We start from the raw sequence: 25,402 nt of genomic DNA on the forward strand, positions 1-25,402 counted from the left end.
AAGGCTACATTGCTCCTAACTCCGACCACTACCTCATCCTACTTGAAATATCTGCTTTCTTGTCACATTAACACTTAAATCATTGAAAACCTTTAAAGGAGAAAATATATGTGTAAACATACATGCAGGCACACTTTGGTTGTTTCTTGGTACTGAGATCAAACTGTTTTACCCATCTAGATAAACATATCCCCTGCCTGAGGATATAATTTAATTTTTTTATCCTGACTCTTCTTTCATTACCTAACACAGTATTTTTTTGTTGGACATTAGCAATTAAGGGAAGCATGTAAGTCTGATGAATCAGAGTACAAACTGTAACAGTATGTTAGTGACCAATTATTCAGCTTCTTGGTGAGAAAATTTAAATATTCTTTTATTATGGTTATTTTGTGCAAAAGATACTTTTAAGCAAGTTAGGGAACTTATTGAATGCTGAAGCATTTGCAGATATTCAAGAGTTAAATCAATGAAACAAGTAAATAATTCTAATTTACTGTGAAAGAAATGAAGAGTTGTATAGGGGTTGAGTGTGGAGGGCCATGCCTTTAGTCCCAGCACTTGGGAAACAGAAGTGGGTGGATCTCTTGTGAGGCCAGCCTGGTCTACATAGCAAGTTTCAGGACAGTCAGAGGTACATCCTGTTTGTGTTTTTGTTTTTAAAAGAATTATGGAGGGCAGGAGAGGTGACTCAGTACTTAAATTTACTTGCTGCTCTTGCAGAGGACCTGGGTTCAGTTTTTAATACCCAGATGAATGTTCACAACAATCTGTAACTCCAGTTCCAGGAGGGTCTGATGCCTTCTTCTGTCTTCTCTGGTAGCCAGATATATATGTACATACGTGCAAGCAAGACACTCACATTTTTAAAAAATTAAAAAATTTAAAATAGATAAATCTTTTTAAAAATGAATTATAGAGAAAAGTATTTAGAAAGTAAAAAAAGAAGACCTCATCAATGAGACAACATCGAAGGTGAAACTTGAAGTATGAGGAAGAAATAAGCCCTTAAAGAGTCTAGAAGGAAAATATTTCAGGAGAAAGAAACAACATGCCCCATATGGAAATAAGCTTCAGGAAAGAAAAGATTCCTAATGAGTTACGTATGGAGAGTGCCATTTCAAGCTAAGAGTCAGGCAGAGGCAATACCTTAGTATGTGAACATTTACTGAGCATTTATGTCTGGATGCTGTTTTGAGCATCTGAGTCACTAAATGCTGAGTTTGAACTTGATTTGAAAATACACATAGAAAGCCAGCAGGATGGTTACATAGTGTCATAATCTATTTTTAAAAGATTATTCTGGGGCTTGAGATGGCTCGGCAGGTAAGAGCACCTGCCACCAAATTTAATGACTTGAATTCAATCCTTGGACTCTCATATTGGAAAGATAATACAGACTTCTACAATCAGTCAGTCAGTAAATATAAAGCTTTGGCTACCATGTACATGGTTGATCAGAGAGGAACAATCGAAATAAATCCTAGTTTGCACTTTACGGTAGCCCAGATAAGTTGTATGGGGCTGTGATGGTTCTGGCAGTGGAGACAGAGCAGTTGTACAGGTGTGAGTTATGTTTTAGAAGTGTTTATTGATAGCTTAGATTAGGGAACAGGGATATAAGAAAGGGAAGAATAACAGAGAGGGGTAAAATACTTCCCAACTTACAAACATTTCCTGTCCTGCCCTCTCCTTCTTGTCCCTATCTTTCTTTCTCTCCCCTGCTCACTTTTCACTTCCCCTCCTGCCTGCCACGTTTCCTCTCCTTCTTTCCCCCCTCTTCTCACTTCTCATTCTTGGAACCAAGCGTATTTTTATTCAAGTCTGCTTCTCCAGATTTCAGCACCTTTTCTCTTCCTACACTGACAGATGCTTCGGGAAGAGTCAGTGTAAGAAGTAGGTTATCATTCTCAGGAACTCTGCCCTTTCTCACCAAGATGTTTCTTGCTAAATCAGTTTTTACTGTATCAGAACAAAATTAAATTTTATTTTTTTAAGTAAAGGTAGATTCTTAAGAATGTTCCTAATGAAAAAAGAAAAAGAATGTTCCTAATGAAATCATATGTGAATGTGTGTTGTGGGCTTATGGGTGATGGTCGTATCTTTTTGTTGTGTTTTGTTTTTGTTAGGGCTCCCTGTTTAGCCTAGGCTGGCTTTGAACTCATGATCCTCCTACCTCAGCCTTACAGGTGTGCTAATACTACAGTGTCTAGCTTTGCCCATATACATATGTATTTTTTAACCTATAAAGTGTTAACATGACTTAAGTGTTTATGAATCATAAATTCACTTCACTGATTATTTTCCCAATTAAAAAAAATGAAATAAAATTGGGGCTTGGCAACATATCTCAGCAGGTAAAAGCATTCTCTATGCAAGCTTGCTAACCTGAGTGTGATCCCTGGGACCACAGTGGAATTGACCGTGTGACTGCACTTGTGCACCAGCAGTCACACATACGGCACATGTGCATACACACTGATGGCGATAATGTTTTAAAACATGGTTTTGAAAAGGAAAAAAAAAGATTTATTTATTAGTCGAGTGGTGGTGGTGCACGCCTTTAATCCCAGCACTCAGGAGGCAGAGGCAGGCAGATCTTTGTGAGTTCGAGGCCAGCCTGGTCTACAAGAGCTGGTTCCAAAGCTACAGAGAAACCCTGTCTCAAAACAAACAAACAAACAAACATGGTTTTATGGAGAGGTGGCACACGCCTTTAATCCCAGCACTTGGGAGGCAGAGGCTGTTCGAGGCCAGCCTGGTCTACAAATCGAGTTCCAGGACAACTAGAGCTAAACAGTGAAATTCTGTCTTGAAAAACAAAACAAAAACCAACAACAACAAACATTGGTTTGTAATTACGAGAAGAATTATGTTTGATTGGTTTTTGGAGTTTTTTTTTTTTTTTTGAAGTGCTAGGAATTGAAGGCAGGGCCTGATGCATGGTAAAAAGTGCTTTGCTGGTACCAGAAATCTACGGTAGGTCAGGAGGAGCTCTCCAAGTACTGCCTTTGGCAGCTTTTGCATCTCTTGGTGTTTGAGAGTAGCAAGTGGTGGCAGCAGGCAGACTAGGGCAGTGTTAACACTCTCCAGGGTTGCTGGCTCTTGTGCAGGTGCTGGTGAAGGGGGGCTCTTAGGTCTGCAGGTGTTAGAGTTCCTGTCTAGGCTCTGGATAACAACTTCCAGGCAGGCTTGTGTACTGGGATTTCAGAATCTGACAGTTTTTTAGCCCTTCTGGAGAGCAGAGCCTACAGTTTCACTTCTCTGGCTCTTTCTGGTCTTTTAACTTTCTTCAGCTGTAGCTTTCTATCCACATCTTGCCCTATCCATTCCGCTCCTGTCCGCTGCCTCTTCTTGCTATGGCCATTGGTCACTGATCTCGCTGCCAAGGAGGCAATGACTGTCCATCTTTGACCACCTCCATCACTGTCAGCTGCTAGTCTTGAGGCCCCACCCCCTTTGCAGCTGTCAGTGCACCTGGCCACTCTGCCACTTTCACAGCTTGACCTGCTGACTGCCCAGCTATCCTGGCTTTGTACTTCTGCTAATTCTGTTCTTGTGCCACCCACTTCCTGTCTGCTGTGCTTTTCTTCAGGTTACCAGCTCAGGCTGCACTACTAAAGTAGGCAAAGAAAGACTACTTGAGAGGCTTTCGTTGGCTGTATGGTTGCAACATTAAGGAAGCAGGTGGAAATGGTTCCAGAACTGCCTAGGGTTCAAGTGAGGCTGTGATAGCAGAAAACCTATGTCAAATGTTGGAGCCAGTCATGGCTGGGTCTGTACCTGCAGAAGCCAGAGCAAGCGGTTTTAGTTGTCAGAGTGTCAGTGACTATTCAAAAGAGCCAGTGCTGACTTCAGGATAGTTCAACTGGCTGTTGAAAGACAATCCTAGCACTAAAACTGATTTTAGTAGTGCTTCAACAATGCTTAATACCAGTTTGGATCCCTAGAAGGAGATGGGTTCCCCTCCTCTCTCACTATCAGATGAGCCACACTACACCCCTTGACCTTAATTTTTTTTTTCTTAAATATCTCCAGGTTCAACTTCTTGTCTTGTGCTTTTGGTTTTTTTGAGACAGGCTTTCACTGTGTAGCCCTGCTTGGGTTGGCCTGGAATTCACTTTGTAAACCAGGCTGGTCTTGAACTCACAGAGATCTGCCTGTCTTTGCCTCCTGGGTACTGGGATTGTAGGCTTGTGCCATTGTGTCTGGCCATGATTATCTTTAAGGAGTAAATAGTGAAATCCTGTATTTAAGCAAAGAATTTTGTGGACAAGATAAATGGAAAAGTGAAAACACATAAGAAAAATACCTAAAATGAAAATCAGATCATAGGCCACTGTTTAAAGCAGGGGTTAATTTGAAAGTCAAGAATCCTTTGGAATGAAAGAGCACAACACATTCAGATTTGTAGATAACCTTAAGTGACTGCTGAGACTGATGAACAGGAGGGAGATATGTATTGTGGATGATGCCTGAGAATGTGATCCAGACAGTAACTAGGACTGAGGAGTAGAAGGGCAGAGAACTGGGACATTCAAACGGTGTCATTGTTTATTCTCAAATGCCACTACAGGACAGCCAAGACTTAATTTGTTTTAAAATATCTTGTCCAGCAGCTAATGGAGCAAACTAATTTTCAGTTTTAATCTGAAATTAGAATAATTGCTTCCTATATTTGTTTTCTTTGAAAATGCTGTGAATGTAATACAGTTTTCATGATATCCCAACATGCAGCCTATTTTTTAAGAGCTAAACTGAAATAAGCAAACTCAAAATTACCAAAAGCTAAATTTATATGAGAGCTAAATTAATATTTCCTTTGAAAAGTGGGACTCGGGGGAAAAGAAAGACAGGAGGGAAGAAAGAAAATCAAGCTGGTTGTGTTGCCACTCACCCTCTATCCAGTGCTTGGGAAATCGGAAACAGGAGGATCCAAGTTTGAGATCATCCTCAACTACACAAAGTTCAAAGCCAGCTTGGGCTAAGTAAAGACCTGATCTCAGAAAACCAAACCCTTTGTTTTTTCTAGCTTCCCTGAATCTGCCTGTAAATTAACTTCTAACAGAAAACTATTAAGTTTTAAAATGAATTTTGTTAGTTCTATAAGTAATTATGTGTGTTAATTTACCTATTTCTGATAAAACTGTATCTTGTTGCTGTTTGCTGGACTCACTGTCTGAAGCATTGATCCAGTGATAGAATTAGGTATGTTAGCAGTTTCTTATTAATCCAGTTTTATCAGTTTCACTAATATCTATTATAGTCCAAAATTCTTAGGAGTCATAATTTATAGCAGAAAGACCTGTCTATAGTCCTTGGGCCTTGATAAGTATAATAAGATTCCTTGCTTTTAATGTAAATTTTTAGGTACAATATACAAGTATTGTGGATTTGATAATGGTGTCCTCATATATATATATGTCGTTATACTTAGTTCTCATCCATTCCCCTCCTTGTCTCCTCCTCTCCTCCAGCTAGTTCCCTCCCTGTCGTCAGTGCCCCCTTCTGCTTTCCTGTTCCATGTGTTCCATTACTCTATTCCTCACTTCCCGTTAGAACTTCTCCCCTTTCATGATTCCTTTTCTGGTTTTATGACCCCCCCCACACACACACACAAAATTTCACCCCTAGGATCTACATATACAAGAAAGAAATTGTCATTTCTCTTTTTAAGTCTGGCTTTTTCCCTTGATGTAAGGTTTTCTAGTTGTATCCTTTTTCTTGTAAATATCATGAATATTGATTTTTATTGAGCTCTACATTTATTTTTCTCTGCTCCCCTCCCTACTTCTCTTCTTCAACCTTCTCCCAAGGTCCCTATGCTCTCAATTTACTCAGGAGATCTTGTCTTTTTCTACTTCCCATGTAGATTAGCTCTATGTATGTCTCGCTTAGGGTCCTCATTATTGTCTAGGTTCTCTGGAGTTGTGATTTGTAGCTGGTTTTCTTTGCTTTATGTTTAAAAACCACCTATGAGTGAGTACATATGCTAATTGTTTTTGTGGGTCTGGGTTACCTCACTCAAAATGATGTTTTCTAGCTCCATCCATTTGCCTGCAAATTTCAAGAATTTGTTATTTTTTTCCTCTGTGTAGTACTCCATTGTGTAAATGTACCACATTTTCCTTATCCATTCTTTAGTCGAGGGGTATTTAGGTTGTTTCCAGGTTCTGGCTATGACAAACAATGCTGCTATGAACATAGTTGAGCACATGTCCTTGTGGCACGATTGAGCATCCTTTGGATATATACCCAAAAGTGGTATTACTGGGTCTTGAGGAAAGTTGTTTCCTAATTTTCTGAGAAATTGCCACACTGATATCCAAAGGGGCTGTACCAGCTTGCATTCCCACCAGCAATGCAGGAGTGTTCCCTTTATCCCACAACCTCTCCAGCATAAGTCGTCATCAGTGTTTTTGATCTTGGCCATTCTTACTGGTATAAGATGGAATCTCAAAGTTATTTTGATTTGCATTTCTCTGATGACTAAGGATGTTGAGCATTTCCTTAAGTGTCTTTCAGCCATTTTAGATTCCTCTGTTGAGAGTTCTCTGTACTCCATTTTTTTTATTGGATTATTTGTTCTGTTGATGACCAATTTCTTGAGTTCTTTGTATATTTTGGAGATCAGACCTTTGTCTGATGTGGGGTTGGTAAAGATCTTTTCCCATTCTGTAGGCTGTTGTTTTGTCTTGTTGACCGTGTCTTTTGCTTTATAGAAGCTTTTCAGTTTCTGTAGGTCCCATTTATTAATTGTTTCTCTAGTGCCCCTGGGGTTATATTTAGGAAGTAGTCTTCTGTGCTAATGTGTTCAAGTGTATTTCCCACTTTCTCTTCTTTGAGGTTCAGTGTGGCTGGGTTTATGTTGAGGTCTTTGATCCATTTGGACTTGAGTTTTGTGCATGGTGATAGATATGGATCTATTTTCATTCTTCTACATGTTGATAACCAGTTATGCCAGCACCATTTGTTAAATATACTTTCTTTTTTCCATTTGATATTTTTTGCTTCTTTGTCAAAAATCAGGTAATAAAAAGTGTGTGGATTAATATCTGGGTCTCCGATTCAGTTCCATTGGTTCTCCTATTTGTTTTTATGCCAATGCCAGGCTGTTTTCAGTACTGTAGCTCTGTAGTAGAGTTTAAAGTCAGGGATTGTGATGCCTCCAGAAATTCTTTTATTGTACAGGATTGCTTTGGCTATCCTGGGTTTTTTTTTGCTTTTCCATATGAAGTTGAATACCGTTCTTTTCAGGTCTATAAAGAATTTTGCAGGGATTTTGCTGGGCATTGCATTGAATCTGTAGATTGCTTTTGATAAGATTGCCATTTTTACTATGTTAATTCTACCTATCCAAGAGCATGGGAGATCTTTCCACTTTCTGGTGTCTTCAATTTCTTTCTTCAAAGATTTAAAGTTCTTGTCATACAAGTCTTCCACTTGTTTGGTTAGAGTTACTGAGATATTTTATGCTATTTGTGGCTATTGTGAAGAGTAATGTTTCTCTGATTTCTTTATTGGCCTATTTATCATCTGTACATGGGCTACTGATTTTTTTGAGTTAATCTTGTAAAATCTCATGATCTTATTTTTCTTTATGGCTGCATAAAATTTCATTGTGTTTATGTACCATGTACCACACTTTCTTTATTGGTTCATCTTTCCAGCATCTGGTTCTGTTTCCTGGCTGTGATGAGTAGTGCAGCATTATCTGTGGATGCAGGTATCTCTGTGGTGTGTTGATGTAAGAGTCCTTCAGGTATATACCCAAGAAAGGTATAGCTGGGTCATATGGCAGTTGTTTTTAGGTTTTTGAGGAACCTCCATATTGATTTCTGTAGATGCTGTACAAGTTTATGTTTCTGTCAGCATGAATACAAGTTCAGATTCCTTACATTTTTGTACTCACCTACATCAAATGAGAAGATTCCTTAACTTAGAAACAGTCATAAGAAATACTGAATAGGGGGCTGGAGAGATGGCTCAGTGGTTAAGAGCATTGCCTGCTCTTCCAAAGGTCTTGAGTTCAATTCCCAGCAACCACATGGTGGCTCACAACCCTCTGTAAGGAGGTCTGGCGCCCTCTTCTGGCCTTCAGGCATACAGACAGAATATTGCATACATAATAAATAAATAAATAAATATTTTTTTTAGGAAAAAAGAAATACTGAATACAACACAGTCTCCAAGTAATGCTATTTTAGTGTCTTAAAATTTGTGCTGTTTAAAAAATCATTTCATTATTGATATAAAAAATCAATGAAAAAGTAAAAACTCCAACGATGTAAAATAGTATTTGTTGGTTGAATTTGGCATTTTATCTTAGGTTTAAGTAATGTTTTCTTCTGGGACAGTTGAATAGTCAGCACATATGTTTTCTTATACTTTATCTTAGAATTCTTTGGAATAGGTGTATTCATCCATGGTTGTTGGAATAAGAATAACAGAAAAAGAGTAGGAGTATTAAGTAGATTAGATGATTCATTCTGCAGTTGCACTCATGACCTTGAGCTGTGTGGTCCTCTGTATCTCATAGTGAGATCTGCTGTTAGGTGTGTTTGTCATAATATGTTGTTAGTTTGCTATTAGAAACAATGTATAATCTTAAGCAGACACTATTAACATTCCTTGTGCACATGTGTAAGAATTTCTCTAGGTTATATTCTTTTTTTTCTTGGGAGGGGTGGGACTTCGATATAGGATTTCTCTTTGTAGCAGCCCTGGCTGTCCTGGAACTAGCTCTTGTAGACCAGGCTGGCCTCGAGAAACAAAGAGATCCACCGGTGTCTGCCTCCCGAGTGCTAGAATTAAAGGTGTGTGCCATTGTCCAGCATCTACGGTATATTCTTAGAAGTGGGGTTTCTGGTTATAAGGCTATATACATCTTAGACTTTCCTAGATGTCTCCCTATTAATTTCCAAAATAGTTGAACTAACTGATGCTCTTATGAGCAAATGAGAATGCCTTTTCCTCTGCTCCATGTGTTATTTTCTAGATAGTTAATATTTATCAAACTCATTAGCTGTGTAAAGTGATATACAATACTTTAGTTTGTATTTTTCTGGTTATTAATAGCATTTATCTTTTCTGTACTTGTTATCCATTTTTAATTAATAAAACACATACCTCTGTTAATGCTGTTTTTAAAATGTATATTTGACTTGCTGATCTTTTTAACATAGAAATTCCACCAAATGAGGATACTATGTTACTTTATTATTGTGACAGAATTCTCAAAGGATGAAGAATTCATTTTGGCTCATGGTTTCAGAGGTTTCTTCCCATGGTCCTGGCCCTGGCCTCATTGTTGTGAGCCTGTGGCAAGGAGGGCAAAGTTGATGACCTGTGATGGCAGACCAGAGAGATGAATAGTCCAGGGACAAGGGTACTTTGCAAAAGCATGTCCCAGTGTCCTCTTTCCTCCCACTATGCCTTACCTCCTAATGGGTCATTCAGTTGTGAGCTCATCATTAAATTAATCCATCGATAAAGTTAGTGCCCTCATAATTAAATCACCCCTTGGTAGTGTCACTATTGGGGGAAAGCACTCACATCCAAACATGACAGTACTAACGCTATCTGTGCAACATGTAGTGGCTCTCAGTTCATATTAGGTAGATGGCTCCTCATTCCTTTTTTCAGGTGAGGGCTTTTTTTTTTTTCCTGTTAGAACTAGTGCTTTGTTTGGCATCTGTAACATTTAGGTCTTGAACACTTAAGTACTACTTTTGAAACTTGAGGCTTTTATAGTATCCCTCAGTAATCCACTCCAGTGTGAATTTTCAAGGTAGAAAAGTAGTCTTTTTTAAAATATTTATTTATTATGTATACAACATTCTGCCTCCACGTATGCCCACATGCCAGAGGAGGGCGTCAGACCTCTTTACAGATGGTTGTGAGCCACCATGTGTTTGCTGGGAATTGAACTCAGGACCTTTGGAAGAGCAGGCAATGCTCTTAACCACTGAGCCATCTCTCCAGCCCTGGAAAAGTAGTCTTATATAATACCAGGGTTCCTGTAATAGCTTTCATTACATTTCATTATCCCATACATATGTGATGTTCTTTGATCATAGCTCCCTCCGCTCTATCCATCATCCTCTTTTTCCCTCCTCCCTGCCACCAACCCTGTTGTTGTTCCAAATAAGGCATCCTCCTACTTTATGTCTTCGTTTGTTTTTTGTGGCCCTCTTCATTTAATTAGGGTTGCCTGGATAAGACTGGATGGTAGCACTATTTATTTGAGTAAGGGAAACTTACTAGTATCCACATGACTGAGGAATATGACACCCTCTCTCAGCAACCATTAACTTCCTATATATAGCTCCTCAGGCATGGGGCCTCGTGAGCGCCTTTTTAAAAAAAAAATACCAGAATAACTATAGATTCACAGCCAATTTCATAATCTGTACATTGAAGTTCTGCCATTGCTGGAATATTTTGTTTCTGTTTTGAGTCAGGGTCTCAATGTGTAGGACACTTTAACCCCGGGGGACTCCTATCTCACCGTCCTGGGTAGTATTCCATAGTTAGTTAGACTCCTATCTATCTCACCGTCCTGGGTAGTATTCCATAGTTAGGTTAGACTCCTATCTATCTCACCGTCCTGGGTAGTGTTCCATAGTTAGTTAGACTCCTATCTATCTATCTCACCGTCCTGGGTAGTGTTCCATAGTTAGTTAGACTCCTATCTATCTATCTCACCGTCCTGGGTAGTGTTCCATAGTTAGTTAGACTCCTATCTATCTATCTCACCGTCCTGGGTAGTGTTCCATAGTTAGTTAGACTCCTATCTATCTCACCGTCCTGGGTAGTATTCCATAGTTAGTTAGACTCCTATCTATCTTTCTCACCGTCCTGGGTAGTGTTCCATAGTTAGTTAGACTCCTATCTATCTATCTCACCGTCCTGGGTAGTGTTCCATAGTTAGTTAGACTCCTATCTATCTCACCGTCCTGGGTAGTGTTCCATAGTTAGTTAGACTCCTATCTATCTATCTCACCGTCCTGGGTAGTGTTCCATAGTTAGTTAGACTCCTATCTATCTTTCTCACCGTCCTGGGTAGTGTTCCATAGTTAGTTAGACTCCTATCTATCTATCTCACCGTCCTGGGTAGTGTTCCATAGTTAGTTAGACTCCTATCTATCTCACCGTCCTGGGTAGTGTTCCATAGTTAGTTAGACTCCTATCTATCTCACTGTCTTGGGTAGTTTCCATAGTTAGGTTCTACCTTTAGTGCATTAACTCCTCACCTCTTTAGTTTAGTTTTGTTTTCCCAACTCTGTTTCTGATTTGTTGCTTGTGTATATGAGACATATGTTTCTGTTAGAGAAGTTTTGTTTTTCTGAGGCCATGGCTAGTGGTGTGCTATGACAAACTGACTGTAGAATGTTTTAGCTTAGTTGGTGAGCATAGCAAGTCAGTAAAGCTTTATTTACTTGTTGAGTCTTTTTTACAGTAGAATATTCATTTTTAAAATTTTCTTTTCCTTGGAGTGTTGTCACTGCTTATGTTTTATAGAGAGTTCTTTGGGACTGCTTTTCAGTTCATCTCTTCCTAAACATGGATGTCTGATGTTTTGAGACATTTTCATCTTGCCAGTCTATAAACTTGAACATGAAATGTCTTTTGTAATATTGTTTATACAATGGCTAGTAGTGTTTATTATTTCTCTTTTTTACTTTATTCCTGTCTTTGGATGTGAATATGTGTACTTATATCATGCATGGTGCATTTGCCGCATAGGCATCAACTTAGGAATGTTCAGAAATTGTTGTCAAGTGTACAACTATCCACCATGAAAAATATAAAAATGCAGTTGCCTTCTAGCTGATGTTTATGTGATTTCCTGTTTGGAACAGTTGTGTGACTGAATAAGGTAAAAATGGAACAACAGAAGAGCGCGTTCAGATTTCATTCTTGGCTGTGTTCAATATTATTATCCCAAAGTTTGGTTTTTGTGTTAGCTGTTGAGCTTCTGTAGTAATTTCAACTCACCCTCAAGCTGTACAAAGGCGTTATCTCAACTTTAGGAAGTATAAAGCTGAGGATGGACCTCCTAGCGTAAACAGCAGTATGGAAATAAGATTCACAATCTACCTTATTTTTCAAAGGACTTTGTGCAGAAGTGTTGGGATTCTTACCGTGAAGTTTTCAAATGAGAACAAAGCCATGGTTTATTTCTGACAACAGTGCGCCAGTGGATGTGTGTCTCAGGAGGACAAGCCCACAGACACCCTACGCAAGCTTGCTAACTTAGAACACTACTTTATTTACTTTTTTGCCCACTGCCATGCCTAACGTTTTGCCTCTCTCAAATCTTTGCTGAAATGTCATTTGTTTACTTGTGCTGGGGTCAAACCCATGGCTTTGTAGTGCTAGATAAGTACTTTACCGCCACGCTACACCCCTAGCCCAAATTTATGTTTTATAATTTGAAACTTTATATGACCCTAGGTATGTCTAATCCCCTCTTTGTTCTTCTTACGTTTTTTGTTTTTTTCAAGACAAGATTTCTGTGTGTAACCCTGTCTTACCAGGAACTCTGTAGACCAGGCTGGCCTCAGACTCAGAGATCTGCCAGCCTCTGCCTCCTGAGCACTGGGATTAAAGGTGTGCGAAACCATGCCCAACTATTCTGCCTGTCTTTTTCTATGTAGTTTCCTGAGACCTAAAACAGTTCCTGTGGACAACTTTCCTTACCAAGAGACTCCTGTTGGTCAAAAAATGAATTTAATGTATTGCATCAAGAGAGAGCACCACTTTGACACATTATTAATTGTTAGGGGAAGTTAAGAAAGAATATTTAGCCAGGCAGTAGTGGCACACACCTTTAGTCCCAGTATTCAGGAGACAGAGGCAGGTGAATCTCTGTGAGTTCAAGGCCACCCTGATCTACAGAGCAGTTCCTTGACAGCCAAGGCTACAACAGAGAAACCCTGTCCAAAAAGAGTATAGTTTTTGTTTTGCTTTTTTTTAAGCTATTGATTCGTTGAGTTCTTTTCGGTTTTGTTCTGTTTGTATGTGTGTGATGTTTGTGTGTGTACTTGTTTGTGCGGCTGTGTGACCATGTGTATAGACATGTGAGAGAAGAGTCATGTTTTTGAGTTAAAGTTTCTCACAGATCCTGGAGCTCACTGAGTTTGCCCAGCCAGTACACCCCAGAGATCTTCTGAGACAAGGTTTTACTATGTGGTCCACATTGGCCTTGTTGTAATCCTCCTACCAGATTCAGAAATTATATTGTAGGGGTGGTGAGATTGCCCATCGTGTAAGGTGCTTACCACTACCCTGTTGATCTGAGTTCACTCCCTGAGTTTACTTCATGGAAGAAGAATGAGCCAACTCCTGCAAATTGTCTTCTGACCTCTACATGTGTATCATGGCTTTACCTCCCACCTCCACTGCGTTGAAAGAAAAAGATTAAATGATCATTTTTTAAAATACCCCCAGGAATGGGATCTAGACATATATCTTGTTTGTTTCACTTTCGGTCCAAGCCCTGGAATTACAGGCAAGCCACTGTACCTTGCTTTGGTTTATACAAGTCCTTCAAGGTCCTGAACTGGTTGGGGTTAAACAGAGTATGTGACACATGTTTAGAATGTTGGACACAAAAAGAAAGAGGTCTCTTCTCTATTATCCTGTTGTGAAAGCTGTCTGACCTGATGTAGGATCTCTTTGTCTAGATAACTTAGTTCACAAGGATTTCTGGAATCAAACAGTAAAGCTAATTAAGGGTTTAACATAGTGGTTCTCAGCCTCCCTAATGCCTAATGCTGTGACCCTTTAATACAGTTTCTCATGTTATAGTGACCCATCCCCACATACCTTAAAATTATTTTCATTGCCAGCTCTAATTTTTTTACTGTTATGAATCATAATGTAAATATCTGATATGCAAGATACCTAATATTCAATCCTCAAGAGGGTGGCGCAGTTTTGAGAACCACTGGTTTAACAGGTTTATCATTTTGCCCCCCCCCCCCCCCACATATTCCAGAGCTCAGTCGCATCAGCCTGACTCAATTCTCACTGCTGCATTTTTATACTTCTTTCAGTTCCCTTGTCTCCACCAAGGGCACCACCAGTTCCCTAATTTAAGTTCTCATCATAACTTGTCTGTAGGTTTTTCCCTTTTGGATTTGTTTTTCCATATTATTATTAGAGTAATTAAACCAAATTGTAAGTCTGGCCATGCCAGTCATGGCTTAAACCCTTTAAATAGCTTCTGGTTTCCCATAAACCCTTGTTCCTTTAAGATTCTCTGGCCTAATCTCTGCCACTCCTCTTACTTTGTGCTGCCACCTAACATTAGATTTTCCACATCTGTACTTTTCTTGGTGTAGTTGTTTCTACTTGAAATACTTTTTATTCCTCTACCCCAACATCTGTCACTAATTTGGTTCCTTAAAACTTAACTCAGACCAAGACTGCTTATAGGAAATAATAGATTTCAGAGCTAGTTCCAGGACAGGCTCCAAAACCACAGAGAAACCCTGTCTCGAAAAACCAAAAAAAAAAAAATCATCCCTTCTTACCTCTCATTCCTAAAGACCTTTTTCATCTCAATGATGCGAGTCAATAAAAACTGAAAGTATGCCATGCAGTGATGGTGCACACCTTTAATCCTAGTACTCAAGAGGGAGAGGCAGGCGGATCTCTATGAGTCTGAGGCCAACCTGATCTACAGAGCGAGGTTTAGGATAGCTGGGGCTACACAGAGAAACCCTGTCTCTAAAAAACAAACAAACAGGGGCCAGAGAGATGGCTCAGTGGTTAAGAGCACTGGCTGATCTTCCAGAGGTCCTGAGTTCAATTCCCAGCAACCCCATGGTGGCTCACAACCATCTGTAATGAGATCTGATGCCCTTTCCTGGCGTGTGGGCATACATGGAGGCAGAATGCTGCATATAAAATAAATGAATGAATGAATGAATAAAATTAAAAACAACAAACAAACATCCAAAAAAACCCCAAAAGTTTATTGTGTGATGATCTAGCCCAACTGTTAACGCTGGTGGTTACAGAAACTAACAAGATTACTTTCATGCCTTTAGGTGGCTCCTTATAATAATAAACACTCAGAATTAGCCTAGCCAGGCGGTGGTGGTGCACGCCTTTAATCCCAGCACTCGGGAGGCAGAGGCAGGCGGATCTCTGTGAGTTCGAGGCCAGCCTGGTCTACAAGAGCTAGTTCCAGGACAGGAACCAAAAGCTACGGAGAAACCCTGTCTCGAAAAACCAAAATAAATAAACAAACAAATAAATAAATAAAATTAGCCTATAGTCAAAAATAATTCTCAATTCTTATACTTAAAAATGTGTCTGTCACCTATGTTCAGCTAGGTTAGATGGCCTCAGGACAATGGTATTTGTTCACTAAGAAATAGCAAGCAGGTTGGAGAGATGGCTCAGAGGTTAAAAGCCTTGACTCATTTTTCAGAGTTCCTGAGTTCAATTCCCAACAACCATATGGTGGCTCGCGACCATCTATAATGAGACCTGGTGCCCTTTTCTGACCTGTAGGGGTAACACTATAATTAATGAGCGACTGAGTGAGCAATTGAGCTAGCAGTTGAGCAGTGGTGGTCCACACTTTAACCTCAGCACACAAGAGGCAGAGGCAGGATCTTTGTGAGTTCGAAGCCAGTCTGGTCTACTGAGCAAGTTCCAGGACAGCCAAGGCTGCACAGAAAAACCCTGTCTTACAAAAACTAAACCAAGAAAAAAATAGCAAGCAAGATATCATAATTACATATTTTCTGCTTTGTAAATTTATATTAGAACTGTTTTATTGCTGGGTGATGGTGGTGTATGCCTTTACTCCCAGGTAGAGGCAGGCAGGTCTACAGAGTAAGTTCCAGGACAGGCTCCAAAGCTACAGAGAAGCCCTGTCTCGAAAAACAAACAAAAGACCTGTTTTGTTACTACCTTTCCAAATAGCCCTAGCTATGAAACTTTATTCTTAAATTTTTACATGAAATCAGATAAGACGGATCTTCTCTGAAGTCGTGATGGGCACTTGAAGCCTTTCCTAAGTGTTGTGTCCAATATTCAGACTTCTTAATGATCGCTTCTAAGCAAGCAGTGACTCCTGGACTTTTCTACTGCAAATTCTAGGCTTACATAAAACATAACTCAAGAATCATGGCAGAAATGGTGATGGTCTACCATCCATACTGAAAGTGGTATTTATACCCCCTTTTTTTTTTTTTGGACATTTTCATTCTGTTCTTCAGCCACCAGAACACTACAACAGGATGGCTCTGCCTGGAAAGTAAACCATGCTAGTGCCCCAGTTTAGAGAGTGATAGTCATCCTCCTTTGTCGTGGGAAGCTGGACTCTGACATCTGTAGTCTTTCCCAACACTGATTATTCTCTGCTCATTGTGTATTGTCATCCTACCTACTCAGTAGTCCCTGCTGTGAGAGCGCCCCCTCCCTCTCCCCTCCCCCTCCCCATCCCCTCTCCCATCCCCTCTCCCCCTCCCCCTCTCCCTGTCCCCCTCTCCCTCCCCCTCTCCCTGTCCCCCTCTCCCTCCCTCTCTCTCTCTCTCCCTCTCCCTCCCTCTCTCTCTCTCTCCCTCCCCCCCTTCCCCTCCCCCCCCCTCTCTCTTTCAGATTTATAGTATGCCACACATGACAGGCATCACATTAGAATGCACGGCTACTTTAAACAAGTAAGACACAGCCTGCTGTTAGGGAAATAGAAGTTGCTCCAGAGTCTAATGGGTACAGTAACAAAAGTCAGCAAAAAGCTTTAATACAGTCATATGAAAGTAGAAGGAGCTAGCTAAGGCCAGGGTAAGGGCTTGTCAGAAAAATAATGAATTTTTGTTAAATGCTAGCTTCTCTTGAGCTAACACTCAAACTGAAGTTTTTTCTTTCCATGCAGACAGAGGCACCGAAAAAGGTCTGACTGTAGAGGGCCCTTAACTAGCTTAGTGTAACTGGAACTTAGCATGCAAATGGGGCTGGTAAGAGAAGACATAAGACGAAGACTGTGTTTGCCATGCTGAGCATTTGGACTTTGTCTTGAAGGCGATGTGAGGCAGTTGGTGGATTTTAAAGTAGAGTCGTTCATGGCAGATTGATGTGTTAGAAAGCTGACGGTAATAGAACAGATTAGAGTGAAATGGGCCTGGATTTGAAGCAGAGTCTCGGTGATGGCCTTGTGCAATAAGTTAAACAAAACTCTCTCAGAATAGTAAAGTTGGATGCTGGCCACATTTAGACCTATATAGCCTTAGCTACCCAAGAGGCTTAGGAGAGAATCAAGAGTTCAAATCCAGCCCCAGAAACATAACAAGTCCCCTCCTAAAACATTTAGCCATTTTACTTAACATTATTTCTGGACTTCACAGTGACCCTGCAGGGTAACAGTTATTACCATAAAGATATAGAGCAGTATAAAGATTAGGAAGTTTAATTTTCTTGCCCCAGTCCCATCACCATCTATGGTAGCATAGCATTCAAACTCAGGTCTGTCTCATTGTAAAGCTTACAAGGTTCTTTCTCTTTTTTTTTTTTTGTTTGTTTGTTTTTCGAGACAGGGTTGGTTTCTCTGTAGCTTTTGGTGCCTGCCCCAGAACTAGCTCTAGTAGACCAGAGTTGGCCTCGAACTCCCAAAGATCTGCCTGGCTCTGCCTCCCGAGTGCTGGGATTAAAGGCGTGCGCCACCACTGCCTGGCACAAGGTTCTTTCTCTTGTGCCAGAATGCCCGTTACATAAGCTAGGCATTGACCAGAAACTCAGATATACATCATCTATTAATCATGAGTATTTGTTGAACAGCATTCATTCATTCACTAGGTATATGTGAACAACTACTCTCCCCACCAGCTCCAGGAAGCCAGGGAGTAAACAGGGAACATGATAGAATCCTGCCCTTGCAGAGCTTATATTCCAGTGGAAATAATAATGTAAACAAAAGCTATCACAAAGAAAAGGCAGGGCTTGAAGAGGTAGCTTTTGCCTGTGGGTTCCATCCCCATAAGGGGATATGAGAAGTACACAGAATAAAACAGGAAAAGGTGAAAGTGGCTAAGAAAGGGTTCAGAGACAGAGTGCTTGCCTGCTGTGTACAGGGCTGTATTTTCAATCCCTTGACCTGCACACAAGATGAAGAGACATTTTCTGTTCATTCAAGCAGTGTGAGCTATCCTGGCTATTGTCTAATATTCTTCAAATCAGGAATATGAGTGTCTTTCTCTTGTCTCCCAGTAATATAGCTACAATTGAAGTAGTTAGGATAGAATATGAGAATGAATGTTAGGACAAACTCAGTAAATTAGGCCACAGAAAGAGAGTGGGAACTTGGGTCTGTAACTCAGCTGGCAAAATGTGTGCCTCGCATGAGCAGAATCTTAGCTTCAGTCCTTAGCACCACATAACTCACACGCTGGTAGTCCCAGCATTTGAAAGGTGGAAGGCATCAGACGCTCTAGGTCACCTTTGTTGGGGGGCAGTTGTGATTGGAGGGGTCTTTAAAATGATCATTCTGTTTAAACTCACCGTCTCTCTAGAAGGAAGTGTACTGATGGTTTCTTTTCCTTTAAGCCATACTTTCACGTGGGACTTTAGGGTTTGGGGTGAGTTTGTACTCAGATGGTGATCCGAAGTGTATGTAAGAAGATGACGATAACTGTTTGGCACTTCTTTACTGTGTCTGCAGGTTGTAAAAGCTAACATGAACAAACTACGGCAGAGTTTTAGGAGAAAGAAAGATGTTTATGTCCCAGAGGCCAGTCGTCCACATCAGTGGCAGACAGATGAAGAAGGAGTCCGAACTGGAAAGTGTAGCTTCCCAGTTAAGGTAAAAACAAATGTCTGTGATTCTTTGTGGGGGGAAAGCGTCTCTGTGACAGCCCATAGGATGTGAACTCCTATGAATCAGGGCAATTGAAAGAGTCTTCCAAAAATTAAATTCCCCAGATTCTGCTACAGTGATAGAATTATATGAGAAAATATATTGCAGTTAGTGATTTTTCTTTTTAAATTTAAATTATTTAAATAAGTGTTTCTGGCTGGGTAGCAGTAGTGCATACTTTTAATTGCAGTACTCACAAGGCAGAGGCAGGCAGATCTCTGAGTTTGAGATCAGCCTGGTCTGCAGAGTAAGTTCCAAGACAGCTAGGACTACATGGAAAAACCCTGTTTTGAAAAAGCAAAAAAAAAAAAAATTAATTAATAATAATAATTTTTGCTATATAAATCTAGAATTAGTACAAATAAGGACACTAGGGGCTGGAGAAATGGCTCAGTGGTTAAGAGCATTGCCTGCTCTTCCAAAGGTCCTGAGTTCAATTCCCGGCAACCACATGGTGGCTCACAACCATCTGTAATGAGGTCTGGTGCCCTCTTCCGGCCTGCAGACATACACATAGACAGAACATTAAATAAATAAATAAATAAATAAATAAATAAATAAATAAATAAATAAATAAATAAATAAAAATAAGGACACTAATGTGTAGGTTGGGGAGTGCCGGGAACTGAACGTAGGGTGCTGCATATGCTAGGCAAGTACTCTAATACTGAGCTACATCCCTAGCCCTCTTATTTGGATAGTCTCACTAAGTTGTCCAGGCTGCAGCTGAGTTTACCCTGTAGCTCTGGTAGGGCTTGAATTTGTGGTTCTCCTGCCTCAGCCTCCCAAGTAAATGAGATTACCTAGAAGCCTGCACTATCATTTGTGGCCAGATAAGATCACTTCTAATGAAAATAGAAGTCCTGAAACATCAGTTTTCAGTTAGCAAGAATTAAATTATTTTCAGTGAGATATATTTAACAGCTAAAGAGACAAGGGAAGTAGTTAAAACACTACTTAAAAAAGAAAAGAAAATCAAAAGAAGCAAAAGCTTCATTTTTTCCCCACTCCCGGTAAGGGCTCCTTCCCACTCCCATTGAGGGCTCAATGTTTTTGCTTCTTTCTTCCAGTAATAATGTTGTGATTTCTTTAGCTAATGTAATTTTTCTATCCAGTTTCAATTTATTCACTTTTTCCATGATTTAGCCTTGCATTCCTCTGTCTTCATATGTGAACTTTTTCACCCAGCATTTGCCATTAGATTACTTTTAGTTCTACTCTTGATTTCCTGTACTTAGAATTTCTTTTTCCATTATACTTTCTTGTTCCATTACTGCTAGAGGATTTATCTTTCTATTTCATCATAAAAAATGAAACCACTTTCTTTTACTTTCAAATTTATATCAGCTGTTTTAATTTCATTTTCTTTACATATTAATAGGTCACTAATGTTTACTCTCCTATAGATATTAATTAAATCTATGGCTTGCATTTATTCTAAAGTTATTTTGAGTGTTATAAAATGGTGCCTGGTGGTGAGGACCAAACCGTGGAGTTGATGGAATACGCCATGCAGGCAGAGCTTAAGTGAGGAATTTTACTGGGAGAAGAAAGGGACAGAGGGGAGGAGGAGAGAAAAAGAGAGAGGGACAAAAAGAGAGAAAAGAGGCGGGACAAGTCCTGCCTGCCCCTTCAGAGGAACATCAGGAGAGAGGGAGCAAGAGTGGGTTACCTTGTCTCTTAAAGGGACCTTTGCACCTGCTCACACACTCTAGGGCCCTGGGCTGGCCAAGGTACTGCCTGGGTACGTCCTGTCAGATGACAGGGCAAGCCAGCATAATGCCTGAGTCCTAACAGTGAGCCTGTAAATTTAAGGAATTTACCACAGTTTCTTCTCTTTGGAACCATTGGTTCATTGGTATGTTTGACAGGTAATTGTTGAATGTCTGCTGCCTGCCACCTAGAACAAGTAGTGTTCTAGATACTGGGTATTCAATGAACAAACAGCACAGACAAAATTCCTGCACATTGTTTTCATGGTAGTGTATATTGGAGAGTGAACAAACTTAAAATATATGATATACTGGAAAGGAATTGTGTATTGAAGGGAATGAATGAGGGTAGATACAGTTTAAAATATGGTTAGGAAGTCCTCATTTGCAGGGGCAGGGAGGATGCCACTTGAGAAAACTCCCAAAGAAATTGAGAAAATAAGTATTGCAGGTATCTAAGGAAACAAAGTTAAACAGAGGGAGCAGTAAGTAGAGTGGCTCTTCAGCAGGAGATGCCTGGCATAGTAAGAGGCACAGAGAAAGTCATTGTGTGAACCAGAGGAGACGGTAGCCATGAAGGTGGGTAAGTAAAAAGTAGATTGTGAGTTTAGTGCTTGCAAATAATATCATTCCTACTGGCCACATTCCTTGATACAAATACAATACTCTTTATAAATTCTGAATTAGTTTATAAAGTTCCATACTTGTACTTAATTATGTGTATAAAGAAGAAATAAATGTTGGTAAAATTTTATCTAGCATGTATAGTCTTCCCTTGATTGACATGGCAGTTACATTTGTCAACAGTTACTACATGTATGTTTACTTAAAATGGAATTAGAATCTAATTAAAGGTCCGGTGGTGGTTGCACACACCTTTAATCCCAGCACTTGGGAGGCAGAGGCAGGAGGAACTCTGTGAGTTTGAAGCCAGTCTGGTCTACAGAGCAAGTTCCAGGATGGTAAAGGCTGTTACACAAAGAAATCCTGTCTCGAAAAAAACAAAATGAAACAAAAAATAAACAACAACACACAAACAAAAATAATCTAATAAAAGATAACCCTGAGTAAACTTTTTCTGTATTATAAAGTGTCTGATATTAGGTGTGTTAGCTGTTCATTCTTGGGCCCTTGTCTACAATCTAGAAGTAATTTTTCCCAGTTCTTGTTCCTGCCGGTGCCCTCATTACAGCCTCTAACCACTACACTGAAAAGCTGTTTGCCTAGAGCTTTTAGGGAGTGGGAGTTGGGATACAGAGTCAGTCTTGCAGCACAGCTCAGGATAGCCTCAAATCCATAATCCTGTCCCACTCTCCTGAGTGTGTTATTACCAGCACACCTAACGCGATTTTAAGGATTTTGACTTTTATTTAGACAAAATAAGAAACTATTAAAAATTGTTGAGCAGAGAAGTTGCATCATGGGACTTCCACTCTTGAAGGCTCACTTTGGCTCCTGTGCTGACAGTTGACTCTAGAATTACAATATTAAAAGCAGAGAGCAGTTACGAGGCCACTGCAGAAGTTCATGTGAAAATAGACAACTTAGTTATGTCAGGGTGATAGATAACTAGGATATGTCCGGGATTGAAGAAAGGGGTCAGTTTTTGGAAATATTTTAAAGACATTCACCTTAACCACTCAGCTATTACTAAGACGTGTGTATATTTTATAGGAAAAGCTGATAGCATTTATTGATGGGTTAGATTTGTGATGTATCACAAAGAGGAAAAAGAAAGGATGGTTGGCCGGTTGTGGTGGCACACGCCGGTAGGATTTGCTGAAGGAGGCAGAGGCAGGAGGATCAAGAGTTCGAGGCCAGCCTGGGCTACACATTTGGGGCTGGAGAGATGGCTCAGTGGTTAAGAGCACTGACTGCTCTTCCCGAGGACCCAGGTTCAATTCCCAGCATCCACATGGCAGCTCACAACTGTCTGAAAATCCAGTTCCAGGGGATTTGACACCTTCATACCAATGCACATAAAATAAAAGCTAAATAAACCATAAAAAATTATAGAAAGAAAGGATGGGGACAGGCACCAAAGCTACAGAGAAACCCTGTCTCGAAAAACCAAAAAAAGAAAGGATGGTTGAAGATTTTTATTTTGAGACAGTGTCTCAGCCAGTCCATGCTGGCCTTGGATCTACTGTGTAGCTGAGGGTGACCTCCAACTCCTAATCTTCCTGTCTCTGTCTCAGAAGTGCTGTGGTTACAAGTGTGCTTCCCACACAATTAAGATTGCTAATCTGAGTAGTTAAAAGATTAGATTTTTGGATGGAAATAGAAAACACTATCCTGAGTGAGGTAAGCCAGACCCAAAAAGAGGAACATGAGATGTACTCACTCATATTTGGTTTCTAGCCATAAATAAAGGACATTGAGCCTATAATTCGAGATCCTAGAGAAGCTAAATAAGAAGGTGAATCCAAAGACAAACATATAGACATCCTCCTGAATATTAACCTTCATCAGGCGATGAAAGGAGACAGAGACAGAGACCCACATTGGAGCACCGGACTGAAATCTCAAGGTCCAAATCAGGAGCAGAAGGAGAGAGAGCACGAGCAAAGAACTCAGGACCGCGAGGGGTGCACCCACACATGGAGACAATGGGGATGTTCTATCGGGAACCCACTAAGGCCACCTGGCCTGGGTCTGAAAAAGCATGGGATAAAACCGGACTTGCTGAACGTAGCGGACAATGAGGACTACTGAGAATTCAAGAACAATGGCAATGGGTTTTTGATCCTGCTGCACGTACTGGCTTTGGGGGAGCCTAGGCAGTTTGGATGCTCACCTTACTAGACCGGGATGGAGGTGGGTGGTCCTTGGACTTCCCACAGGTCAGGGAACCCTGATTGCTCTTCAAGCTGATGAGAGAGGGGGACTTGATCGGGGGAGGGGGAGGGAAATGGGAGGCGGTGGCGGGGAGGAGGCAGAAATCTTTAATAAATAAATAAATTTTTAAAAAAGGTAAAATAAAAAAATAAATAAATAAAAACCAAAAAAAGGGTTAGATTTAGCATATATTCTTTTGGAGGAGATTGCTAAAAGGATTGCATTTGTGAATGGGAGAATATAAACTCAGTTGGGGTGTTGCAAATGGGATCTCTTTAAATTTTCATTTTGTTTTTTTTATTTTTCGGAAGTACAGATGGCTCCTCCTGCTTTGTGTTTTTTGTTTTTTAAAGACAGTTTTTCACACTACAGCCCTGGCTGACTGTACAAAAACTTAGAGCTAGCCACGCGGTGGTGGTGCACACCTTTAATCCCAGCACTTGGGAGGCAGAGGCAGGTGGATCTCTGTGAGTTCGAGGCTAGCCTGGTCTACAGAGTGAGTAGGACAGGCTCCAAAGCTACAGAGAAACCCTGTCTCGAAAAACAAAAACAAAGAAAGAAAGGGGTGTGGATAAGCACAGAGTCAAGTGATAGCAATTAGAGAGAACTTGTGAAGGTATCTACCCCCAGGTCATGAACGGCTCCCTGCACCCACCCCCTTTAGTGGCACCACTGGATGGCAGAGACTGTACTGTGAAAATGCCCATCCTGAAGGACCTGGCCACTGTGGCCTTCTGCGATACACAGTCCACTCAGGAAATTCACAAGAAGGTGTTGAATGAGGCTGTGGGTGTCATGATGTACCACACTACCCTCACCAGGGAAAACCTGAAGAAGTTCAAGGCTCTGAGAGTGATTGTGTGAATTGGCAATGCATCAAAGAATAAATAGAACTTTCCTTCTTCAGTCCCTTGTGTAGAGCAGGTCCTGAGCAACTTGCTCTAGAATGTTGCATCAAGAGCCCCTAATATTAATAAAAAAAAAAAAACTGAGCAGAAATCCTCATCAAGACTAGTTTCTTTGGTTTGCAGGGACTGGTTGCCTCCTTTGCTGGTAGGAAGATTAGTTAAGACAAGAAGGGGAGGACATTGTGTGCCTATGTAGACATCTACACGCACAGGATTGAAGAAGTAAAAGCTTCTGTCCAGAAGTTCTCTCAACTCTGAGCAGGCAAGGCTGTTTGTAAGTTCATTTGTAAGTTCAGTGAAACCTTTCAATAATACAAAAACAAAACAAGAAGAACAAAAAAAAGTATTAAGTTTCACAAACTATTTGTAGTCAAATATTTTTCTCAGTTTCAGATCCTCGGTTTTTGTTTTGTTTTGTTTTGTTTTTGAGTGGAAAGTCTTGAGCAAGAAGGGTTCAAGAAGAATAATGTTGCATTTTCTTATGTCTCAGGAAACACTTTCTATGGTAACTTGTCAGATAACTTGTCAGATTGTCTGAACAGACCCACTTTCTTTTCTTCACATGATATATATATTTTTTTTTTTGTTTTTGTTTTTCGAGACAGGGTTTCTCTGTAGCTCTGGTGACCGTCCCGGAACTAGCTCTTGTAGACCAGGCTGGCCTCGAACTCCCAGAGATCCGTCTGCCTCTGCCTCCCGAGTACTGGGATTAAAGGCGTGCGCCACCACCGCCCGGCCTTCACATGATATTTTATATGAAAACACTTCAGATATGCTATCGATGTGACTGATTTTAACAAATCCTATTAGATTTGTACCTGCTAGTTACATATTCTATTCATAGTCTCTTGTGAATCGTTACCTTTTTGTTTTTAAAGATGGCCTATTTTGAGCCTTTATATAGGTACATTTCTGGTTTTGTGACAAAAGAAAAACTTTAAAGTTGTTCCAAACAGAAAAATAATGTCTATCAGGAGTATGTTTTGTTTTAGTGTGAGTTACTGGTACTGTATTTTTTTATTGTAAAGGTGGACATTTAGCGTTCAGTGCAGTTTTCAATAAAAAATAAT

General features: G+C 40.3%; 1 protein-coding gene across 17 annotated transcripts in view; it reads left to right on the forward strand.

The window, feature by feature from the left end:
- Numb (NUMB endocytic adaptor protein) overlaps positions 1 to 25,402 on the forward strand; it is a 123,101-nt gene that overhangs the window by 53,150 nt on the left and 44,549 nt on the right. For all 17 annotated transcript variants that reach the window (XM_075948587.1, XM_075948577.1, XM_075948586.1 and 14 more), the window contains one exon: positions 18,680 to 18,820. In XM_075948587.1, coding sequence (XP_075804702.1) covers positions 18,695 to 18,820 — 126 coding nt within the window. In that variant the 5' untranslated portion in view covers positions 18,680 to 18,694. The remainder of the gene's footprint in view (positions 1 to 18,679; positions 18,821 to 25,402) is intronic.

This window comes from Microtus pennsylvanicus, chromosome 14 (assembly GCF_037038515.1).
Source record: "Microtus pennsylvanicus isolate mMicPen1 chromosome 14, mMicPen1.hap1, whole genome shotgun sequence".
In the NCBI taxonomy this organism is placed as follows: Eukaryota; Metazoa; Chordata; class Mammalia; order Rodentia; family Cricetidae; genus Microtus; species Microtus pennsylvanicus.